Genomic DNA, 20,317 nt, shown 5'->3' with positions numbered 1-20,317 from the left:
ATTGAGGCATAATTGACATACAAAAACTGCACATCTGTAAAGTGTACAACTCGGGTTAGTTTTGACATATATATATATGGGTATATATATATATACCCATCACTACAATCAAGATCATTCCACGTAGATTTAAAATTTACTAGTATTCATAATACCTTCTTACATACTTTTTTTTTCTTAAATACTTTTAATGCCTGTCTGATCTGAAGTAATTCACCCATTTTTCTTTCCGATACAGGCTCTTTCTCTGTCCCCCCTATCCTGACAAGTCTTGTTACATGGTTATCAATCCTCTTAGTCCTTTTAAAGAACCAAAATTTTACTTTCTTGATTCCCTGGATCGTATTATTTATGTTCTATATTTTGACTTTTATTTTTTATTTTTTGGTTTCATTTGCTGTTGTTTTTTTTTTTAAAACTTGAGGCGGTTTCTTGGATAATTTTCAGCCTCTCTTCTTTTCTAACATGCATTTAATGATATAAATTTATAAGCATAGCTTTAGTTGTAACCCACAAGTTTCTATATGTAGGATTTTCAAAATATTTCAGTTCAAAATATTTCAAATTTCCTTCATGAGTTCTTCTTTGACAGATAGGTTATTTAGAAATATGTTTAACTTCCAAATATATAAAGATCATCAAATTATCTTTTTGTAATAGATTTCTAGCTTAATTGCATTGTGGTCAGAGAACATATTTCATTTGAATTAATTCTTTTGAAGTTTGTTGAAACTTGTTTTATAGCTCAGCATACAAATTTTGGCACAAGTGCCATTTGTGTTTCAAAACTACACTGTTGAGTAGTGTTCTACATGTATTTAGTTTGGCCAAGTTTGCCAATTGTATTGCTTAAATTTTCTATAACTTGATTTTTTCATGCTTATTTTTCTATCAATTACTGAAACAAGTGTGTTAATACTATGATTGCATAGCTGCCTAAATTCCCTAGTTCTATCAATTTTTATTTTATGTATTTGAGATATCAAGTGGATAAAAATTTAGTATTACTTCTTTCTGATAATTGAAAGATGCCTTTTATGTATAATAATGCTTTTTTTGTCTCAAAGTTTACTTTATTATTAATATATTTACACCAGCTTCCTATGATTACTGTTTGATGGTTATATATTTCTCTATCCTTTGTTTTTCAAAATTCTAAATTCATATGTTTTAAAAGTGTCTCTTGTAAACAGCGTATGGTTGTTGTTTTTAAAGCAAGCCTGACAATCTTTGTCAACACTGGAGCATTGGTCCATTTACATTTAATGCAATAATGCATTTATCACATATTATCTTACAACCTGCTGTCTATTTGCCCACCTGTTTTTCTGCTTTCCTTATCCTCTTTTGCAGCTCTTAAATCTGTCCAGTGAATTATTCCATCCTCCCTCATTAGCTAGAAAATTATACACTGTTTTACTAATATTTATTACAACATGCATCCTTGACTAATACTAAATGGAATTTTTAAAAAACCTTTTCTTGGTTGATGTAAGCATCTTCGAACACAAACTCCATTTAAGCCTCCCCCATAGCTTTCCTTTCACACATTTCAATATATATTTAAAACTCCCCAAGACACAGTTATTGTTTTGTGTAGTCAGTATTTATGTCGACTTGTACATTTCTCATTTTCATTGCTCTTCAATCCTTCCATGTGGGATCACTATCCTTCTGCCTTTAGAACACTGTTGATTTTCCTTTGGGGTGTGTGTGCTGGCTGATGAATTCTTCCAGTTATTAGCATAAAAATGTCTTTATTTTTTTCTTCATTCTTGTGGGCTATTTCCCCCAATTAGGAATGTCTGGATTGACACTTTCTTTCAGCACTTTAAAGGCACGACACTTCAGTCTTCTATTGTTTCTGCTGAGAAGTTAGCGGGTCACTTTAATTGTTGCTCTTTGAATGGTAATCCCTCTCCTACTCCTTCTGGAAGCTTTAAAACTTTCTTTTTCTTTGGCCTTAAAGTTTGACTATGATGTTTCTAGGTGTGGATTGTCTCTTATTTATCCCACCAGAGATTTGTTGGGGCTTCTTGAATTTATGGCGTGATAGCTTTCATGAGTTTTGGAAAAGTCCTCAGCCAATATTTAATTAGGTAAACATCCCATTCTCTCACTCTGGAGATTCCAACTACTTTTAGGTCAGACATCTTCACTGTATTCTTCATGTCTCCTACCCTCTGTTCTCTATCTTTTCCACTTGTGATTTTCCCTCTGACTTTTCATCTTACTTATTCTCAGTTGACTAACCTGCTCTTGAATCCATCCACTGAATTATTCTTAATTCTTGTTATAGTATGTTTTAGTTCTAGAATTTCTACTTGGTCCCCTTTTACAGTTTCTGATTCTCTGAAATTCTTGGCCACACATTTTTTTTTTCCTTTGAACACAGAAAGCATAGCTGTCCAAATTCTGTGACTATCTGGAGACACTGTGCGTGTTTCTATTGTGTTTTTCTTTCCCTCTTATGGTTTTAATTCATATTATCTGGTCTTCTCATATACCTGGATATTTGATCGTAACATTGTAGAAATAATTTGAAGCCTTGGGTTATGCTCCTGTCTTAGCCCTGTGCAGCTATTAACAAAATACCACAGACTGGTGGCTTAAACAACAGACATTTATTTCTCATAGCTCTGGAGGCTGGGAAGTCCAAGATCAAAGTGCTGGATGATTTGGTTCCTGGTGAGAGCCCTCTTTCTGGCTTATAAATGGTGGTCTTCTTGCTATGTCTTCACATGGTGGAAAGAAAGAGTAATGTCTCCCATGTCTTTCCTTATAAGGGCACTAGTCTCAAATGGGGGCTTCATTATCATGACCTCACCTAAACCGAATCACCTGCAAAGGCCCCACCTTCTAATACCATCATACTGGGGATTAGGGCTCAATATATGAATTTTGGGGAGCGACCAATATTCAGTCTGTAACAGTTTGCTGCCTCCAGAGAGAATGTGAATGTGGTAGGCACCTGGGGCTCTAGTATTCTAGTTTCACCTCGATGCACATTCAGGGTCTGAGGTGAGGTGCTTTAGAAGCGGGGCCACAGAACCCATGAAGGATAGTCTATGATAGCACTGGACGGCGCGGTGATCCAAAGCAACCCTGCAGCTAAGGACAACTTGGGAATCTCGGCAAAATATTAAAGAATTTTGAAGTCATCCCGAAGCCAACAGCATGAAGTATCTATCACCTGGTCATTCGGACGGGACTGCTTTTTCTCTGGGGGACTTTTGGAACTCTGGGGGCTCAGGAGCTGGCACTTTGATAGCCTTGTGAAGAAGTCAGGAGAGCAGGCGTTACCGTATGTGACCTGACCTCAAGGCAGTGGGGGTTCCTGATGAATCTCTTGTTTTGGATGGGGGACCCCAAAGGGATGTACCCTGAAATTAAATTTTATGCTTTGAGTTCCTAAAAAATAAAAATGAATTATTTGCTGTGGATTGTAGCTAGAATCCATCCCCCAGCTTTTCATATTCAGGGGAAGTTTGGCTCTTCTTCAGAAAATAGAAACCCTGACCTCCTTGACTCCTGGAGGCGATTTAGGACAATGACGCCCTGAATTTGGCATCAGAAAGGCCAAGGATAGGTCCCTAATATCAAAAGGCAGCTACTGAAACTGCAGGCGTACTGCCTAGGAGGAAATTGAGACCCAAAGGGTTGACCTTGCAAACTCAACCCTATAAAGGATCAGCAAGTACCACAACTTTAATTTATGGCTCTAGAAAGGAACACGGAATGACGCAGTTATGCAGAGAGCTGTAATGCCAAAGGCAAACCCCTGGCTCCCCGGAACCTGAAGGACACCATGTTGCCTAAAGAGTGTATTAAGAAATTTAGGGCCTAAAAGCATTCCTTCAGTAAACATCTTGTTTGGGCGTACCCAAGCAAGCTTGAGGAAGTTGCTGAGTGTTCTGATTGATGCTGGTCCTGTGTTCTTTCCTGTCTACCTTCCACTTCTCCAGCTCTGGTGAGTTCTTTCCTAAGGAGAGGACTTTGTGTGCAGTGTACTTTCTATGCTTCACCTTCCGGGACCTTCTTTTCTTTCCTTTCTCTTTGTCCTTGAGCTGTTCCATAACCTCGCTGCTGTCTGCAGCGTTGAATGGTGGCCGTCTTATGATGCCAGCATTGCAAGGCTGTTGTTGGCAGCTCCTATGACACCGGCTTCAATGGGTGACTGGGAATTTTGAAGCTTTTCTGCACACTGCCTTGAACTCTTGACAGGGAAGGTGCTATTGAAAGGGGCACATTCTTTTAAAAATAAATATTGTGGCAGAACCCTTTGTTGATGAGTTGACACACTGCAATAACAGCTTTGTATCTTGGGTAAAATCAGATGTTAATTTCCTTTCCAACAAATGATGGTCCTGTATTGCCTCATTCTACACATTTTTACTTTGTGGAAAACAAAAAAAATTCTAAGCAAATTAATGCAAGCGTAATTCAAGCATATCATTTAAATTTGTCATGTAATAAATCTTTCACAAAAATAAGCAACTCCTGGCGGATTTGTTGAGCTGAGGTGGTGACGCAGTGGTGTCTGGGAGCATGTATACACACGCTGCTTCCGAGGCTACAAACACAGCTGAGCTTTTAGGCCAGTGAGTACTTTTTCTAAAACATTTTTTATTGGGGAACATTGGGGAGCAGTGTGTTTCTCCAGGGCTCATCAGCTCCAAGTCGTTGTCCTTCAATCTAGTTATGGAGGGCGCAGCTCAGCTCCAAGTCCAGCCTCTGTTTTCAATATTTAGTTGCAGGGGGCACAGCCCACCATCCCATGTGGGGATTGAACAGGCAACACTGTTGTTCAGGGCACAAGTTCTAACCAACTGAGCCATCCGGCCACCCAGGCCAGTGAGCACTTCTGCAGTGTGGTTAATTAAAAGCAGGGAGTAGGGAGGGAGAGGGGACTGCTGGAGAATGGGGTTTTGGGGGCACCTGGGTGAGCCAGGTGGTCTGGGCAAGACTGGGATTTCCTCAATCAATGCTTCCTTGCTTGTCTGCCCTCTATGATTGAGTTTTGGGAGACCATATTTCCTCCTGTCACAAGAACTGATGGTCCTGCCGTCCCATGGCAGTGCCCAGGGACAGTTCTGTGGTCCTACCAGAGGCTCAGTAGCTCCATGTGACCCTTTGAAAATGTTGTATTTTGGTTTAAAGGAAGCAAATAAAAAAGCTACAGAAACAAATTAAAGCTGTATAGCATTTCCCCACATAAGAAATAAAAATAATTGCTACCCGAGATGATAATCCAATCACGTCCCCCTGACTGCGTGGACTGGTCCTTACATCTTTAAACGGTCTCTCCCCTCGAGCTAGGCTAAGCAGAAGCCATTAACATGCCTCCTGTGCTGGTCTGAGGCCCTGTCCAGGTGATGTGAAGTGAAACAGAAGAGTCCCAGACACACGCACGTGGGGACAGTGAAGAGGCCTGAATAGAATGAGGCCCAAGGAGGCAGCAGGGACGCTGCACGGGCCTCCCGGGGCCACCGCCAGCGATGGCCCTGCATTGGCCAGCCTCAGGGAGTTCTGGTTTCAGCACTGGTCCCGAAGAGGATAATGAAACCGCCTGGCAGACCTCAAAAACCTGCTGAAGGATGGCGCAGCCCAGGCTTTTCACAGGTGGAAACCACACATTTATGCATTGACTGACTCTGGCAGTGTTTTCACCCTTTTCCAGAGCTTGGTGTGACGGAAGATGGCTCCTCCCAGCCCCTCAGAAGACAGAGGCGGGGCAACATGACTCAGGCCTCCAGCGGCGGTGTGGGGGGGAAGGGACACAGGGACAGGAGAGAAGCTGGTCCTTGAACCTTGTCCTAGATTAGATGGCAGCAGGCTGAAGCAGGGTGCTTAGTCTCATGGGGGGTTGTGTGCTTCTATGCAGAAAAGCAAACCCTTTTTGTGTGTTTGCGACTGAAACGAAGCTCCTCTCTAGACTGTGAGGGGGTGAGTGTGGATGCGGAGCAGGACTTGACAGGACTGTCCTGCTCAGACCCCCCAGTACCACTGCTCTGCCAAGTGCTTTCTGATGTTTCCCTCACAGAAGTCCCTTCCTCCAGCTCAGGGACCAAACACGAATAGTTTAGGCCCGTAAGAGTTCAAAGTCAGAAATGAAGAAAAAAACATGTTTTTCATCTCATGTGGAATACTGTATTAATCAAATTGGTCTCCTTTTTCTCCTATTAGTCTGGTGGAAGAAAAAAGATTGCTTTTGAAATGAAGCTTTTCTTTTCTCAATAATTAATTCAGAGTAGATTAACCTAATTTGTACGAGACTCCAATTTAATTCAGCTACAGCTCAGAGGCCAAATCCACAGAAAAACTAATCTGGGCTTCATGAGAAGGAGCCATTTCTTTCTTGGAGGGAAAGTTGCAGAAGACCCAACAGCTCACAGCCAACTGCCTGTGCACAGTGTGTATTAAATCCCAGGCCCTCTGAACGGCAGCCATGCCAGACACACAACTTCATTTCCTTATTAATTCCTATCCTGTCATCTTTTCAGATTGATATTTCTTAATGTTGAAAGGAACACATACACACTCTCTCTCACACACACACACACACGAAAAACCAAAACTCCTAAACATGCAAAAGAAAAAAGTATATATTGGTAAAGTGTTATATGCCTAAGGCATCAGGTTCCTGGAAAAGCTCTAGATTTTGGTTTAGAAATAAATAAAATTGCATGTGGAATAGCAGGATTTATATTTATTATTGGGTATCCCCCCTACTTTTTGCACTGCAATCTAAGCTGAGTGATCTATTGCTGAGGGGCATCACTTCTCCAAATGCAAAGGAAACACGCCTGTGTGATCCTCTTCAATAGACAACACACCAGGCAATCTGTCTACTTCTGTTCTCCAGAAGAAAATAACTAGGAGGGCTGTGGCTGGAGGGGAGTCAGGGTGGGAGACGGCGCCCGCCCTCAGTCGGAATCCATCGTGAACAGCTGGATGTCCTGTGCGTTCCAGTACAGGCCTACGGCTGAGTTGTAGACCAGAGACCAGACGTAGGGGATAAAAAACTCCTCGGGCTGCTCCTCTTCCACGTATTTGAATTTCAATTCTGGAAATTTCTGCAATGAAAATAAGATGATTTTATAATCTCACAGTTTTATGGAAAAGCAAAAGCAGTAGTACTTTGTAAGTGGTGGTCTGGCATGCAGGAAGCCCAGCTTCCCCAGTTGTCCACAAGGCCTGAGAGCTCCGGAGCTTTACACGATCCGGCTTTCATGTGACCCCTGAAAACATGTCAATTTCCTGCAGGAAGGGCAAATAGCCCCTTTAGTACCTCAGCGAATGTCAGTTTGCAGAGGGCAGCAGGGACCCGAGCAGACAAGAGTGGGATGAGAACATCAGATTGGGAGATGGGCCCGCAGTGGGGAGCAGACAGCGTTCAAGCAAAACCATCTACTGTATGAGGAGGGCTGCTGCTTCTTGAGACTTTGCTTTCAGGGTTGAGTCACCTGGGAGAGGAGGACCTGCCCTCACAGTGCCTAAGCCTTGACCTGCGGAGGCAGTTTCGTGTCCATGGCGGAACGCTGGTCATCTGGGTGGCAGCTGCTCTGCACAGCTCAGCCTCGCCACCTCCTCCTCGGAGGCCGGTGGTGGTGGCTTCGGCTTTGCAGGGAGGCTGAGGCCATTCCTCACTGAGGTGCAGGAAAAGCTGAGGTCCGGCTCTACAAAGGCTGCCAGCTGACCTGGCCTGCCCGCTGCAAGCGAGAACACCTGCATTTCTGAGGTCCTGAGCGGCACTTTCAGTGGAGCGCTTCTCCAGACATTGGGCTTTTGCTTTTTTTTTTTTTTTTTAAGTTTATTGGGGTGACAATTGTTGGTTGTTTTTCTTTTAAGATTTTTACTTGGGAAGGGGAACAGGACTTTATTAGGGAACAGTGTGTACTTTTAGTACTTTTCCAAGTCAAGTTGTTGTCCTTTCAATCTTAGTTGTGGAGGGCGCAGCTCAGTTCCAGGTCCAGTTGCCATTGCTAGTTGCAGGGGGCACAGCCCACCATCCCTTGTGGGAGTTGAACAGGCAACCCTGTGGTTGAGAGGACGCGCTCTAACCAACTGAGCCATCTGGGAGCTCAGCGGCAGCTCAGCTCAAGGTGCCATGTTCAATCTTAGTTGCAGGGGGCAGAGCCCACCATCCCTTGCGGGAGTCGAACTGACAGTCTTGTGCTTGAGAGCCCGAACTTAAATTAACTGAGCCATCTGGCACTGGCCCATGTGGGAATCGAACTGGCAGTCTTTGGCGTTAGGAGCACAGAGCTCCAACCACCTGAGCCACCGGGCCGGCCCTGGGCTTTTGCTTTTCTGATTTTACTCCTGATCTATTTAGTCCAGCAGAGGAGGCGATTCTCCTGTCAGTAGCCTGTGAGGCTGCTGGAATCTACTAAATGCTCTCGGGCCTCTTCCCTTGCCAAGGTGACTCTGGCAGGAGTGGCTGCAGTTTGATGACTCTTGTCCCAAGTGGGACAGGGAGAAGAGGGTAAAGGTGTCCTAAGAGAAGGGGTACAGCAGAAGGTTAAGGGAGAAGACTAAGAGAGAGAAAAAGGGCAAACATACATAGCACGCATGGTCCATGAGGGCAGAGAGTTTTACCCGTTTTGTTTGCTGCTGTATGTCCACAGATACTGGCCAGGCACTTAATAAATAATTTAGTAAATGAATATATCAATGAAATAATCAACCATGTACTGAGGACCAACAATGCCCCAGGCACAGTAGTAAACGCTTTACGGATATTATCTTCTTCAATCCTTCTTATGTGAGTCATCCAGTCCTTCATTATATTGGTTGAGCTTCTGCTCCTCTGTGCCAGGCAGGCTCCGTGTGTGCCAGGACCCAGGATTCAGGGTGCAGCAGCCACACAGGGCCTGCCCTCACAGAAGGTGCGTTCTCGTGGCGAGAGAGAGACAGCAACACAACAGGGACAGCAGAGAAATGAGAAACAGGAGGACGAGAGGCAACAGAGGCCGAGGGTGATGAAGGAAGCGGCCAGATGGAGCGGGAGGCTGCTTCTCCTGACGGAACAGCGCGGGGGGAAGGCCTGTGTGTGAGGCAGGAGGCGCACGGTGCTGGAGGGCACAGGAGGGGCAGCGGCAGGGGAGCACTGGTGAGAGGGCCCAGACACGGGAGCCACGTGAAGGGGCCTGGCCCCCATGCTACAGCCGTGGATGCCTGAGGGGTCTGAGAAGGGGGCCTGACACAGTGCTCTGTGCAGGGACCACTCTCATCAGTGTGGAGAACTGGGGGGCACCTGGCAGGGGCGGGGACGGGTCCCGGTGAGAGGCAAACAGGCTTGAACTAGGGTGACACTAGACTAGTTGGGTGAATTGAAAAGGGATTAAAAGGAAAGGGTGGGTAGGGGAGCTACCCACACAGACACACACACACACAGTGATAGGACTTTTACAATCACATTTACAGTGATTAGGACTAAACATCCAAGTGCTGGACGCTCTGAGTTCCACAGGGATGAGGGGCAGAGTTAAGCAGGAAGTGCTTCGTGGCAAGATGAGTTTTGAGTTAAATCTTGAAAATGTGTACAGAAATTCCTGAAAAGGAGTGCACTCGGGTCATAGATATCACTTCACCATCCCACACACGCCACCGTCTCCACCTGCATAGCTTTAATGAAAACCAACTCTGTTCCTTGGCTCCTACCCAGGGTGTTGTGTAAATACAGAATATACACAAATGGGTCTTACAAGAGGCCCAAACTCCAGGATCCCCTCTCCCTACATCTTTCCTCATGCTCTATGAGGCCCACACAGCCTGTAGGATGGAGTCCAGATTAATGCCCAGGTCTGACTGGATGGGAAAGTCAGTTTGCAAAGCGACACCCCACTCACAGCCACCCCAGTGCTTTGTCCTTGAATTCGATTCTCCCAGGCCCCACCGGCTCCGTGGGTTAATTCTATGCCCTTTCACCGTATAGCACAGAACCCGCCACACTACTGGTCCTGAAAAAAATTACCAAACCAAGAAAGGATGGGGACTGTGTTTGAAGAAATGTATCCCCTCACGACGATAAAAGCCCCAGTTCTTAGAATGGCCTCAAACTTCAGAGAACCTTTCACAATGACTTGGAGAAAAGTGTGGGGGCTGGAGAGGACAGTAAGGGTGAAGGTTTGAAAGGTTGGAGCCCCCACACTGCCTCTTTCAGCTGGAATAGTAACATCCGACATTTCTATGTGGTAATGTAGCCAATAAGATGTACTCTAGTTAGAAATAAAAATGACTAAAAGATGTGAAATCTCGGGACATATTTTGGGGTTTTCCTATGAAGGCTTTAGGAAAGGATGTGAGGCGATTTACATGAGGCTGCTTTCTGTATCTCTAAGGAAGGCGGATGGGAACTAAACTGAAATGACAAGCTGCTTCTGTAAGAATCCCTTCCAACCAAATTAAAGAAACTTAGGCAAGAGCTGCTCAATGGGCTGGCACTAAGTTTATCTGCCCTCATGGTTTGAGGGAAATTCTGATGACTATTCAGTTAGAAAGAAGAATGAGTCAAAGACAGCCCTTCGATCATGCGCAGGCAGATCTAGGAAAAAGCCACCAAGAAAAGCACCTGGCACGTCCTTTGACTGTCCTTCCCACGACCTGATAAAAACAGAGCTGAAAATGCCTCGTCTTCATTTTGGCTCAAGTTTATGTCAAAACAATAATCCATCTCACTCTGGAGTGAATAAATACAGTAAAGAAAATCTCAACGTAGGGTGACACTCAGAGCAGCAAGAACATCACGTATACAGTCTGTGGCCATACATAAAAATAGTACAAAACAGTATAAACTTTATCTGTCAAAAGCAGACGTGCATTTTATCAGGAAGTTTTTCTTCACACCGATCAATGATGATTTCTGTAGAAATTTCCCATAAAAATGTATTAATCCATTCTGAGAGTATAGCTGATGTGGCTGATCGATTACCAATTGTGTGGCTGACACCTGTAAACGCTTTACGGATACTCATTTAATCTTTCAAGTGGCTAGAAAAAGCACCCGAAAGGCAGGTAGATAAACCTGAGTTTTAGCCCCCTCTTTTCTCATTCATTCAGCAAATGTTTACTGAGGGCCTACTGTGTAGTAGGCACTGTACCAAAAATACAGCCGTGACTAAGACACACACAATCCCAGCAGTTAAGAGCTAAAGTCCGTCCTTATCACCCAGGCGACTTGGGACAAGTGTTGTATCCACACTCAGATTCAGGCTCTTAGAAGTTAAAGTTTACTCTGAGATTTTGAATTGACCTGTCCTATTTCATAGGGTGGTGACAAACACATGAGATAAGCTGTGTACAAGTGCTTTCTACAGCGCCGAACAGAGTGAGGGCTCCATAGCTCCATAAATGTTGGCTATTATTATTGACATTAAAATGATAAACAAATGTAAGTTATGCTTTTTTTCCCCCGAGGAGGGACGCCGTGCCATAAGTTATGCTCTTATTTTATAATTTTTAGCAATCATTTCTAAAGACTAGAAATATCATGACTGGCTTGGTCCTGAGCCCATTTCTCTCATGCCACCGAAATGGACACTTCTCACTTGGCAACCTTGTTTTCTGGCTTGTAATAACAGAAACACAAAGGACCTGGGCCTCCCCACGCTAAACCCAGGACCAAATGCAGACAAAGGCTTAAAGCGAGACTCATCTTCAGAAACATTTTGAAAGAACAAAGTTATGTCGCCGAGAGAGGTAGGTTCTGAAGAGCTGCCTTCTTTCTCTGTCTCACAGTATTATTTGTTGGATGATGAGTTAAGTCAGTGCATGACCTCAGCTCTGCACAGTTACTCTGTGATGTCGGTGCTCTTGACTCAACTGGAAGGGGGGTGGCCCTCAGGAGGGTTTATGGCTCTGGTGACGAGGACAGGAGGGTCACTTCTAAGACATATCTGACATTAGGAACATGACCTAGGTGTTCACAGCCTTCCTGTATGAGGATGTGGCACATTCAACAATATCCAGGACGGAGCCAGGGGGGTGGCCTCTACCCCGAGCTCACCGGGGCCGTCCAGGGCTGAGGACACTGAGCCTTGTGTGGGGAGCTCAGAGGCAACCCAGTGGGGAGCTCAGGGACAGTGACATATCCTGAGCGTCCAAGGGCCAGGTACTTCCCACTTCACCCATGACCCACCGTACAAACAGACAAAGGTGGCCTCTCTCAGCTCATTGGTTTGTTCCCTTCATAATAATCAGTGCTTATCTCTTTTGTCTGCTTATGTGCCATGTTTCCCCCACTAGAATATAGGCTCTGAGAAGGCAGGAATGTTACGAGCATCTGGCAGACGACTGACACTTAAGAGATGTCTCTTGAATGAAGAGTTCAATGAATGAGTGCGTGACTTTGGATCACAATAACCTGTGACCTTGGCATTCTTAACTCTCCTGTATGGATAAGAAGCCCAAGGCTCAGAAGGGTAAATACCATGCCAAGGAGGGCAGAGCTGGTGAGTGGTGGGGCCAGAGGTGGAACAATCTCACACCTCACTGTGGCCTCCCCCGTCTCAATAGGTACCTGGCTGTGTGTCTTTAATGTCTTAAAATGTCTGTATCCAATATGGACACTATGGTTTCCATGTCTCTCCAGGAATGATAACAAGCTTCAAACATTTCCTAAGTGTCCCCCGACCACTAAGTCAGAGCTTGAGTTTCCTCACTGAGAAGTGACCCCTGTTCCAGCTCAGGAGTTTAGGGGGCCCCAGGCTGGGAGGCAGGAGGCCTGGGTTCTGTCCTGGCTCAGCTACTGGCAAGCTGGGCAGTTCTGGGGCAGGTCACAGCATTTCTCCAGGACTCGGTTTTCTCACCCTGTATACAATGAAGGACTCTGAGCTCCTTCCGATTGTGACTGGGTGTGGTTTTATGAGCAGACCCCAGTAAGGTCTATGCATGTGCATTCTCTGCCATGCCTCCCAGATTCTCCTGGGTCGACCTGGAGAGAAAGCATTGAATGGGCTGGGCCTGGGTTCAGCTGCAACCCTGAAGTTAAGCACTTGCTGGTTTGTACTTAGCTAGGCTTCACCTAGTGACAGTCTCAGAGGACAGGGTAAATATCTGAAGGTTCCTGAGCTGTCCTGTGGGTTGACAACAGATGGTTTTAAAGCCCAAGACTCCCAATTGCTTAAAACCCAGACATACACGAGGTTGGGGCTGACCTACCCACTGGCCCGAGAGCTGGCAGCTAAGTGGGCTGAGGTTCTGGGTGTGGCCCCTGCCCGTGCTGGCTACTGAAGGCCTGCCCCTTTCCCCAGACTGGGCGCCTAAGTTGCTATCTCCAGAGTGTGCACCCCTGGACACAGGGAACCAAAGAGTAAGGGGGGACTCGCTACTGACAAAACCTGAACGTTGCAGGTAGCGCACACACACGCCCTGAAGCTCCGTATGGTACCAGATCCTTTCTCTTCAAGGAGCAAGGGAGCTGCGAGATAGTATTTCTTGGGTTATTTGCCTGGAACCTTTTTCAAAAAGGTTCAGAAAGGGGGAGAAAGCATAAACAGCAACAAAAACAAGAGCATATTGTCTAGGACTTGGCTATACAAAGTTAATTTGAAAGCACAAGGTAAAGAGCTTCCTTTTTCCTGCAGTGAGTTGTTTTTAAGAGTACTGGGAACATTTTAAAAGGGTGAAATGAATAAAAGGCATAAATCATAAAAGAGTTTTGAAAACACTATTCAGTCAAGCTGACTGAGTGTGAATGCAGCCTCTGCATAACTAGCTGTGCCCAAGTGCATTTAATTTGACCCCCCTCCCAAATCTACCAAATCTAGAGAGGGAGCCAACATAGCTTGAGATTTAAATAGCCGTTCTTAAAAATACGTGCTCCTCTAATATGCCATAGAAGTCTGAGACCTAAGGAAAAGAAAGACAAAAGGTTTTATTTAGCACTAATGACACTGAGGACACATTTTGTCAGGATTCAGTCCAAGAAATGTCATAGTCTGAATGTCAGAGCAACAACCTAGAAAAAGCCGCTGTTTCCTCTATGTTCCTTTTCAAGCCTGTGGAGAACAATAATGCCATCCTGTGATGGCTGAGGGAAGTCCAACTTCCTCACTTGAGAGTGTCTTCACTTCTGACTCAGCCAACAAAGTCCCTTTGGCTGTCCAGGGCTCAGGCCGCTTGGGCATTCTGAGGCCTTCCCAGCTCTGACTTCTGTCCTCCTCTTTGCCCATCTTCTCTCCAATTCTTAGCCTCGCTTTGGGCTCCAGCCAGTGGATGTGTTTAAGGACCCCTAAAGCTCTGGGAAAGAGGAAGAGGGGACTCAGGAGGGAATGGGGGCTTCTTTGATTTGATAGGTATGGCAAAAATTCATCTGAAATGGGCTAGCAGAGGGAAGGGTACTGGTCAATTCAGGCCCAGGCTTTCGCCTCTCTCTTTCCAAGACAGTTGTCCTGTGACGGCTCAACAAGGAGAGAAAACCCATCTCTCAGGCTTGGAGCTTGGTCTGAATCCAAAGCTACTTACAACAATCCTGTTGTTTTGATTTTTGGAGCCAGAGGTAATGCTAGACTCTCAAGTTTGGCTGGAATGTTTTTATCAGCTCCAGTGAATCAACCCACCACAGTGGGACATCCGGACGCCCAGCCCAGAGACAAAGCAAAGGTCTGATTTGGTGGTTGCGACTCGGGTATAACAAGCAGACCAAAAGCTTTAAAGACTGTCTCTGCTGTCAGTCATGTGATCTGGTGAAAACCCACAGGAAGTTCAGTGAACAGATGTAGGGCTCAACTGCAATAATTTTATTACCACAAAAGTCAATGGCGTTTTCCCCCTTCCACCTAAAGATTATATATAGATAGCATCAGAAATCCTAGCAAGCAGCTGGCATGGCTCCAAAAAGTTTAGTGCAATTTAAAATCAAGTATCTACATAACACATTAAAAAAAAATTCTTTAAAAGACCACATTAAGCCTCAGAATAGACCAGTGACGGGCGATGGTCGGCAGCGAGGCAGCCGTCACCGCATGCAGATGGTGCAGGTTAGGTTCTGTGCAGATGAAAAGCAAACTGGTTTCAAGATCCTGCCATAAGATAGCAAGGTAAGCATTTACACACATTTTTTTGTTTTTTAATTTTATCTAGGGCTGATTATCCAGTTTCCCTGCCATTCCTTCCCTCATATACATGCCGTGTAACACTGGGTCCTTCAGTGATGGATCCTCAAACTAAACACTGGTGAGCACCAACTATATACGAGGTATTGTGCTCGAGCTGCAGAGGCGAGAGGAAAAACTGCTGTTCCTCCAATGGGGGTACAGTTACAGTGGGCAGCACGACACAAGATGGAAGGGCTCTCTCCCAGGTAGATCTGGCTAACGAAGAGGTCAGAAGATTCCTACCTGGGCTTGGACAGCAAACTCTAGGAGAAATTAATGAACTGACAAATCTAGAAACATCCATGTATCAATTCAGCTAATTTATGGTCTGAACAAGCCTGAACTGCAGGCTCTTCTGTGTGTAATGGAATGAGTTACAAATGCATCAAATATTATTATTTAACCACCACCACCACCACCAACAATAACAAAAAAGGTAACCACTGGTCTATGAATAATTGTAACACCAAATGTGGAATAGTTCTATTTTATGTGGATTAATTTCAAAATTAATGGAAAACTAAATTCAAACTACAGAAAATTATAAAGGGCCACTTATTAAAAGATACAAATTAAGAAACACAAGGCTAAAATGAAAAAGCCCACGATGAGGGCAGCTAAGATGAGTCACAAAACATTGCCTATCTTAGAGCACTAGGCTGGCCAGGCAGGGGTGCCTGTGGGGAGCTCCCTGGGAAGTTATGACCCAGGAAGAAAGTTACAAAGTGAGCAGACACCTATCCTGAAAGTTCAGGCCAGGGGACCAGCCACCTCTCACTCACGATACTATTTTGCCACCTGAGTGTCTACCAGTGACACTAACAGCTTCTGTGACTGGTGGCAAAAAGCTCTTAGGAAATATAGACAGATACAATATAAGGCTGAGCCCACACTTGGGATAAGCTGTCCACAGAGTTACCATCATGTCAAGAGCCAGAATCTGAGGCCTACTTGAGTTTGAAGCCTGAGCTAAGGTTCTGGTTAGACCCTTCTCTCACAGATCCAGCTTAAGGGGAATCATGGGAAGGAGGCTGTCTTCAGTTTGAAATTTCGCTCTCTTTTCTGGGGGCTGCTGGGGCAGCAGGGAGGAGAAGGAACTAAGGACAGACTGTCCTTCTGCAGGGGAAAGTTTGAGAAAGGCCTTGACAGATGGGTTCTGACCCGTAGCAACAGGGCTGATGGCAGGGAGAGAGCTGGCACTGCGTGTGGAGAGACCCTTGTGAGCAAACAGCGAATTCAAAATACTTCCGGGCCTGGCAAGCAGCGTGGGGCCGGCACACAGGCTGGGAGGCTGGCAGCAGGGCATGATGTTGGAAAGACAGAGGGTGCAGACAGGGAGGTGAGCCTCGAGGGCCAGGATAAAGTCTGTTCATTTGGTGAATCTAGAGTTGAGAGACTACAGTGTGGGTCATTAATAATTTAAAAGTCATTAGCTTCAAGGTGGCAGCTGAAGTTGCCAAATGTGTGAACTCCTCAAGACTGAAGTGCATTATTGAGTTAAAGCACCTGTTTTTAGAGGCAAATCAATTCCAACTGGGAGGTTTGGAGGACAACACTGGATTCCACCTTAGATTTACTGGCAGAGAATTTATTGGCAGAACTTCTTTTGCTGAAAGTGGGCCCAGAGGGGTAGCCAAAAATTATTGGAATTGCTTGTCTTTCTGCAGTGGGGCTCATCATTCTGGACAGGACCCAGATATACAAGAGAGTGAGATCCCAGAAAATAAAGGCATTACTATGAAATAAAATTCTAAGTAGAATATAAACTGCATGAGGGCAGGAATTTGTTTTTTCCTACTGATGTATCAATGTTTAGAATATTGCTAGGGGCTTAAGAGATATTTGCTGTGAATGAATGAAGGAATAAATGCACAAAGGGGTAAAAATTGTTGTTGTTGCAAAACCCAGAGTTAGGGGGGAAACAGAAAGGGTTTGGGCAACAAGTCCTACATACCAGGGGAGTTAGTGGAACGATTGCCCAAATTTACTTGGGACAAAATGAGCCAAATTAAGCCCATGTCACTGTGAGAGGCAAATGAGCTGACAAATTGGGATTTGGGGAACAATACTTCCAAATCAATAGATTAATTTACTTCTCAAATAGCCTGCTTTCCATGTTTGCCACTATCCCACAGCTGTCACATTCTCACTTACCCAGGACAATCTGGCTCAGAATGGATAATACTGATAGAGGTGGTCACTGCCATGTGTTATACCTCAATATGTACCTAATTATGGGAAATGAAGTGAACTCATTAACGGTACAAGTTCTAGGCAGTCACGGACTAGATGGCTGCACAATGTGGAAACTGAGACAAGCTCCGTTTTTAACGAGTCCACTAGTTTTTACTCTTGTCAAGATGGCAGTATGGTTTAAAAAGGGGTGAGTATATGGTCTTAAAATGTAACAGTTAAGCTGTTACTGTATCTGTGATAATCTTTCTTTACACTAACATCTTTTTCAGAGTATTATGTGAACTAGGAGAGTAGAAGCCATAGATGTGGAGAAACAGTCTGACTCATGTCTTAGACAGATTCTGGAAAAACAAGAATCTTTGCTGCGTCTGAAATGTCCATCCTGGGAGTTACGTGTGGATGATGACAGGCATAGGATGTGGGGACGAGGGCAGGCTTCACTGGAATGCCGTGGCCCCGGCGGGTATGCCACTAACTGAAGGTGAGTTCAGGTGATTATATCAGGCGAGGACACAGCCTTTGCCACAGAGAGAAAGAGAATTCCAACTAGGGCAAATATGGAGATAAAAAGTTGCCTTTAGTTTCTTAAGAGTTATCTTCTTTGAACAGTTTTAGGTTTAAGTTATAAGGAAACGTGACAGTTTTGCAAGCCTTCAAGGGGCATCACCCACTCTTAAAGTCATGCCTTAATTGTTCCTTAGCAAGAAGCTATCGCTTAGCTCTGTAATCAACATTGCCACGCAGCTCTTACATAGGAGGATTTTTCCTCTGCTTCATGGAAAGAACAACCTATTCCAAGTGTTATGGAAAAGCCTGTGCTTGCTAAGCCAGTGACATTTTTTTTTAATCTCCTTGGAGAAAATCCTACTTAAATCCAAGATCCTAAGAGCAAGCATTTTATAACTTGAAGTTCAGTCTTAGTTCTTCCTATGGTTGTATTTCCCAGTGACCCAAGCACGACCCACGAGTGGGTGAGCCAGACCTGTGACTTCCTGTCACATGTAACAGTCCTGGTCCCGTGCTTATTCCAACATGTGTTGTCAACGAATCAAAAGCACACAATGAGACTTGTTTACTTCTTCACAATCATTAGGACTAACAAAAGGAATCAGGACACACAGAGGAAAGGGAACAGAAGCAGAATGCTCTAGATGATTTCTAATAATACTATGTGCTGAGGAGTAGAGCATGACATGAGTCTACTTTGAATTCCACTCAGGGATGGTCATGGCAGTGAAGCTCCAAAATCACAGAAATGTGAGGTAGAGAATCCTAGTGGATGGTACCCCCCACTTCAACAACACAGCGCTAGGTCAGCTAGAAAAACCCACAAAACTTTCCTGAGCCTTAATTCTAAGAAATCATAGAATGTCAGCCCTAGAAGGGAATGAACACTCCCACCCCCACACATTCGCTCCTACCCTGTTAAAAAGATACAAATGTACATATAAAACCACAGAAATCCTTACCAGTCATAAAGTACACCAAGTTACCTGGATTCATATTAAATGACTAGTGAATAAGATTGCTTTTTCAAGAAATTGTTCTACTATAGCGAACATACACATTGCCTCAGCTCCAAACTCCTTCAAACACAAGCCTGTTTTCTTTGGGAAAGCAGTTGACACTTTTCAACAAAACAAAACAAACAAAAAAAATGCTATTGATTAATTAGTTGTGTTTCTATCTCCTTGAAGTCAATAAATATATTATTAAAAAATTCAAACACTTGATTTGGTGTTATGTATCACATTGGAAGATACTATCTTAGCGTGTGTGTTCTTTCGATTTGTAAAATAAATATCAATTGTGAAACATTCAATTGGTTAAAAACAGGAGACAGAAGATAAGCAATGAATGCATCAAAAAGAACTAATCAAAGCAGTTTGTCTAATATTTCTCAGGGAAAACATGAACAGGAAGAAGCAAAGACAGCACACAGCGGTGCTTGTGGAGGTCACTGAAGGGGGGTGGGGAGAGAAAAACACCAGCATTAGCAGAGTTATGTGATCTGAAAACCAGGACCGAAAAAGAAAAATAATGAAGGGAAACCTACCCTACTACATACTAAACTATAAAGCTAAAATAATTGAATGGTAGAATATCCCTCCCTCTAATTTGGACCATCCCAGATGTATATAATTTAGAATTTATACCTGCTATGTTATAATCACAGGAGCACTAACCAGAAGACCTGTATAAAATATCTCAGCTAGGGAATATGGGATACATTTTATTTTATAGTTCAAAAAAGTGCTTGAGGCTCAAACTTTCAAAAGTTTTCATTTTGAAAATTTCAGATTTAAAAATTTCAAAACACCCACGAGTACACGAGAGAACGGAAGCCCGTTATTTCCTTTAGGTACTGCATCGTCTCAAGGACACCATGGCTTCATACAATATAGTGCACACTTACCAGACTTCTTCCTCCTCTGTTCTCACCCCATCTTAATCGACTAACCTGTCCATTATGTGGAAAACACTGTGGAGTATGGCAAGTAGAAAGCCAAGTTCCTGCTCTTAAGGAGCCGAAAATCTAGTGAGGAGACAAAATATACACGCACCAACTAAACATTTAAATTGCGTCCCATTGTTAAACACCAAGAAGAGACTGAACTACTGAGAGTTTCCAGCAGGAAGACGTCAGGAACTCCGTCACATTGGGGACAGCGTTCACGGAGGCGGTGAGCAGGTAGAGAAGGACGAGGGCAAGTGAGGCAGGAGTGAAGGGTGGGAGGAGGCCACAAAGCCGGCAAAAGGACACGGCAGGTGTGGGGGGCTGGGGTTCTAAAGGCAAAAGGGGGTCAGAGTTTGAACTTTTATTTTTTCTACATTCTTCAGGCCTTAGGGGGTGAAGGAGGTAAGAGAGGTAGTAAATCAAGTTGACTAAAATGACTGGGTGGTAGAGATGATGGTGGTGTGTGTGTATGTGACATTTCCCCCCAACAATCTACCCACTCCCTTCTCCCCATCTACAAGTCATGTCAGACAAATGAGACCCACACACCAGAAGCGTCTGT

General features: G+C 44.4%; 1 protein-coding gene across 3 annotated transcripts in view; it reads right to left on the bottom strand.

The window, feature by feature from the left end:
* Window positions 1–4,614: 4,614 nt before the first annotated feature.
* The window catches only part of DYM (dymeclin), a 275,896-nt gene continuing 260,193 nt past the window's right edge, over window positions 4,615–20,317 (bottom strand). For all 3 annotated transcript variants that reach the window (XM_081078951.1, XM_081078952.1, XM_081078950.1), the window contains one exon: window positions 4,615–7,076. In XM_081078951.1, coding sequence (XP_080935077.1) covers window positions 6,927–7,076 — 150 coding nt within the window. In that variant the 3' untranslated portion in view covers window positions 4,615–6,926. The remainder of the gene's footprint in view (window positions 7,077–20,317) is intronic.

Source organism: Rhinolophus hipposideros (assembly GCF_964194185.1).
Source record: "Rhinolophus hipposideros genome assembly, chromosome: 17".
In the NCBI taxonomy this organism is placed as follows: Eukaryota; Metazoa; Chordata; class Mammalia; order Chiroptera; family Rhinolophidae; genus Rhinolophus; species Rhinolophus hipposideros.
The sequence above is the reverse complement of the archived record's forward strand: the minus strand, read 5'-3'. Positions and strand labels throughout refer to the sequence as shown.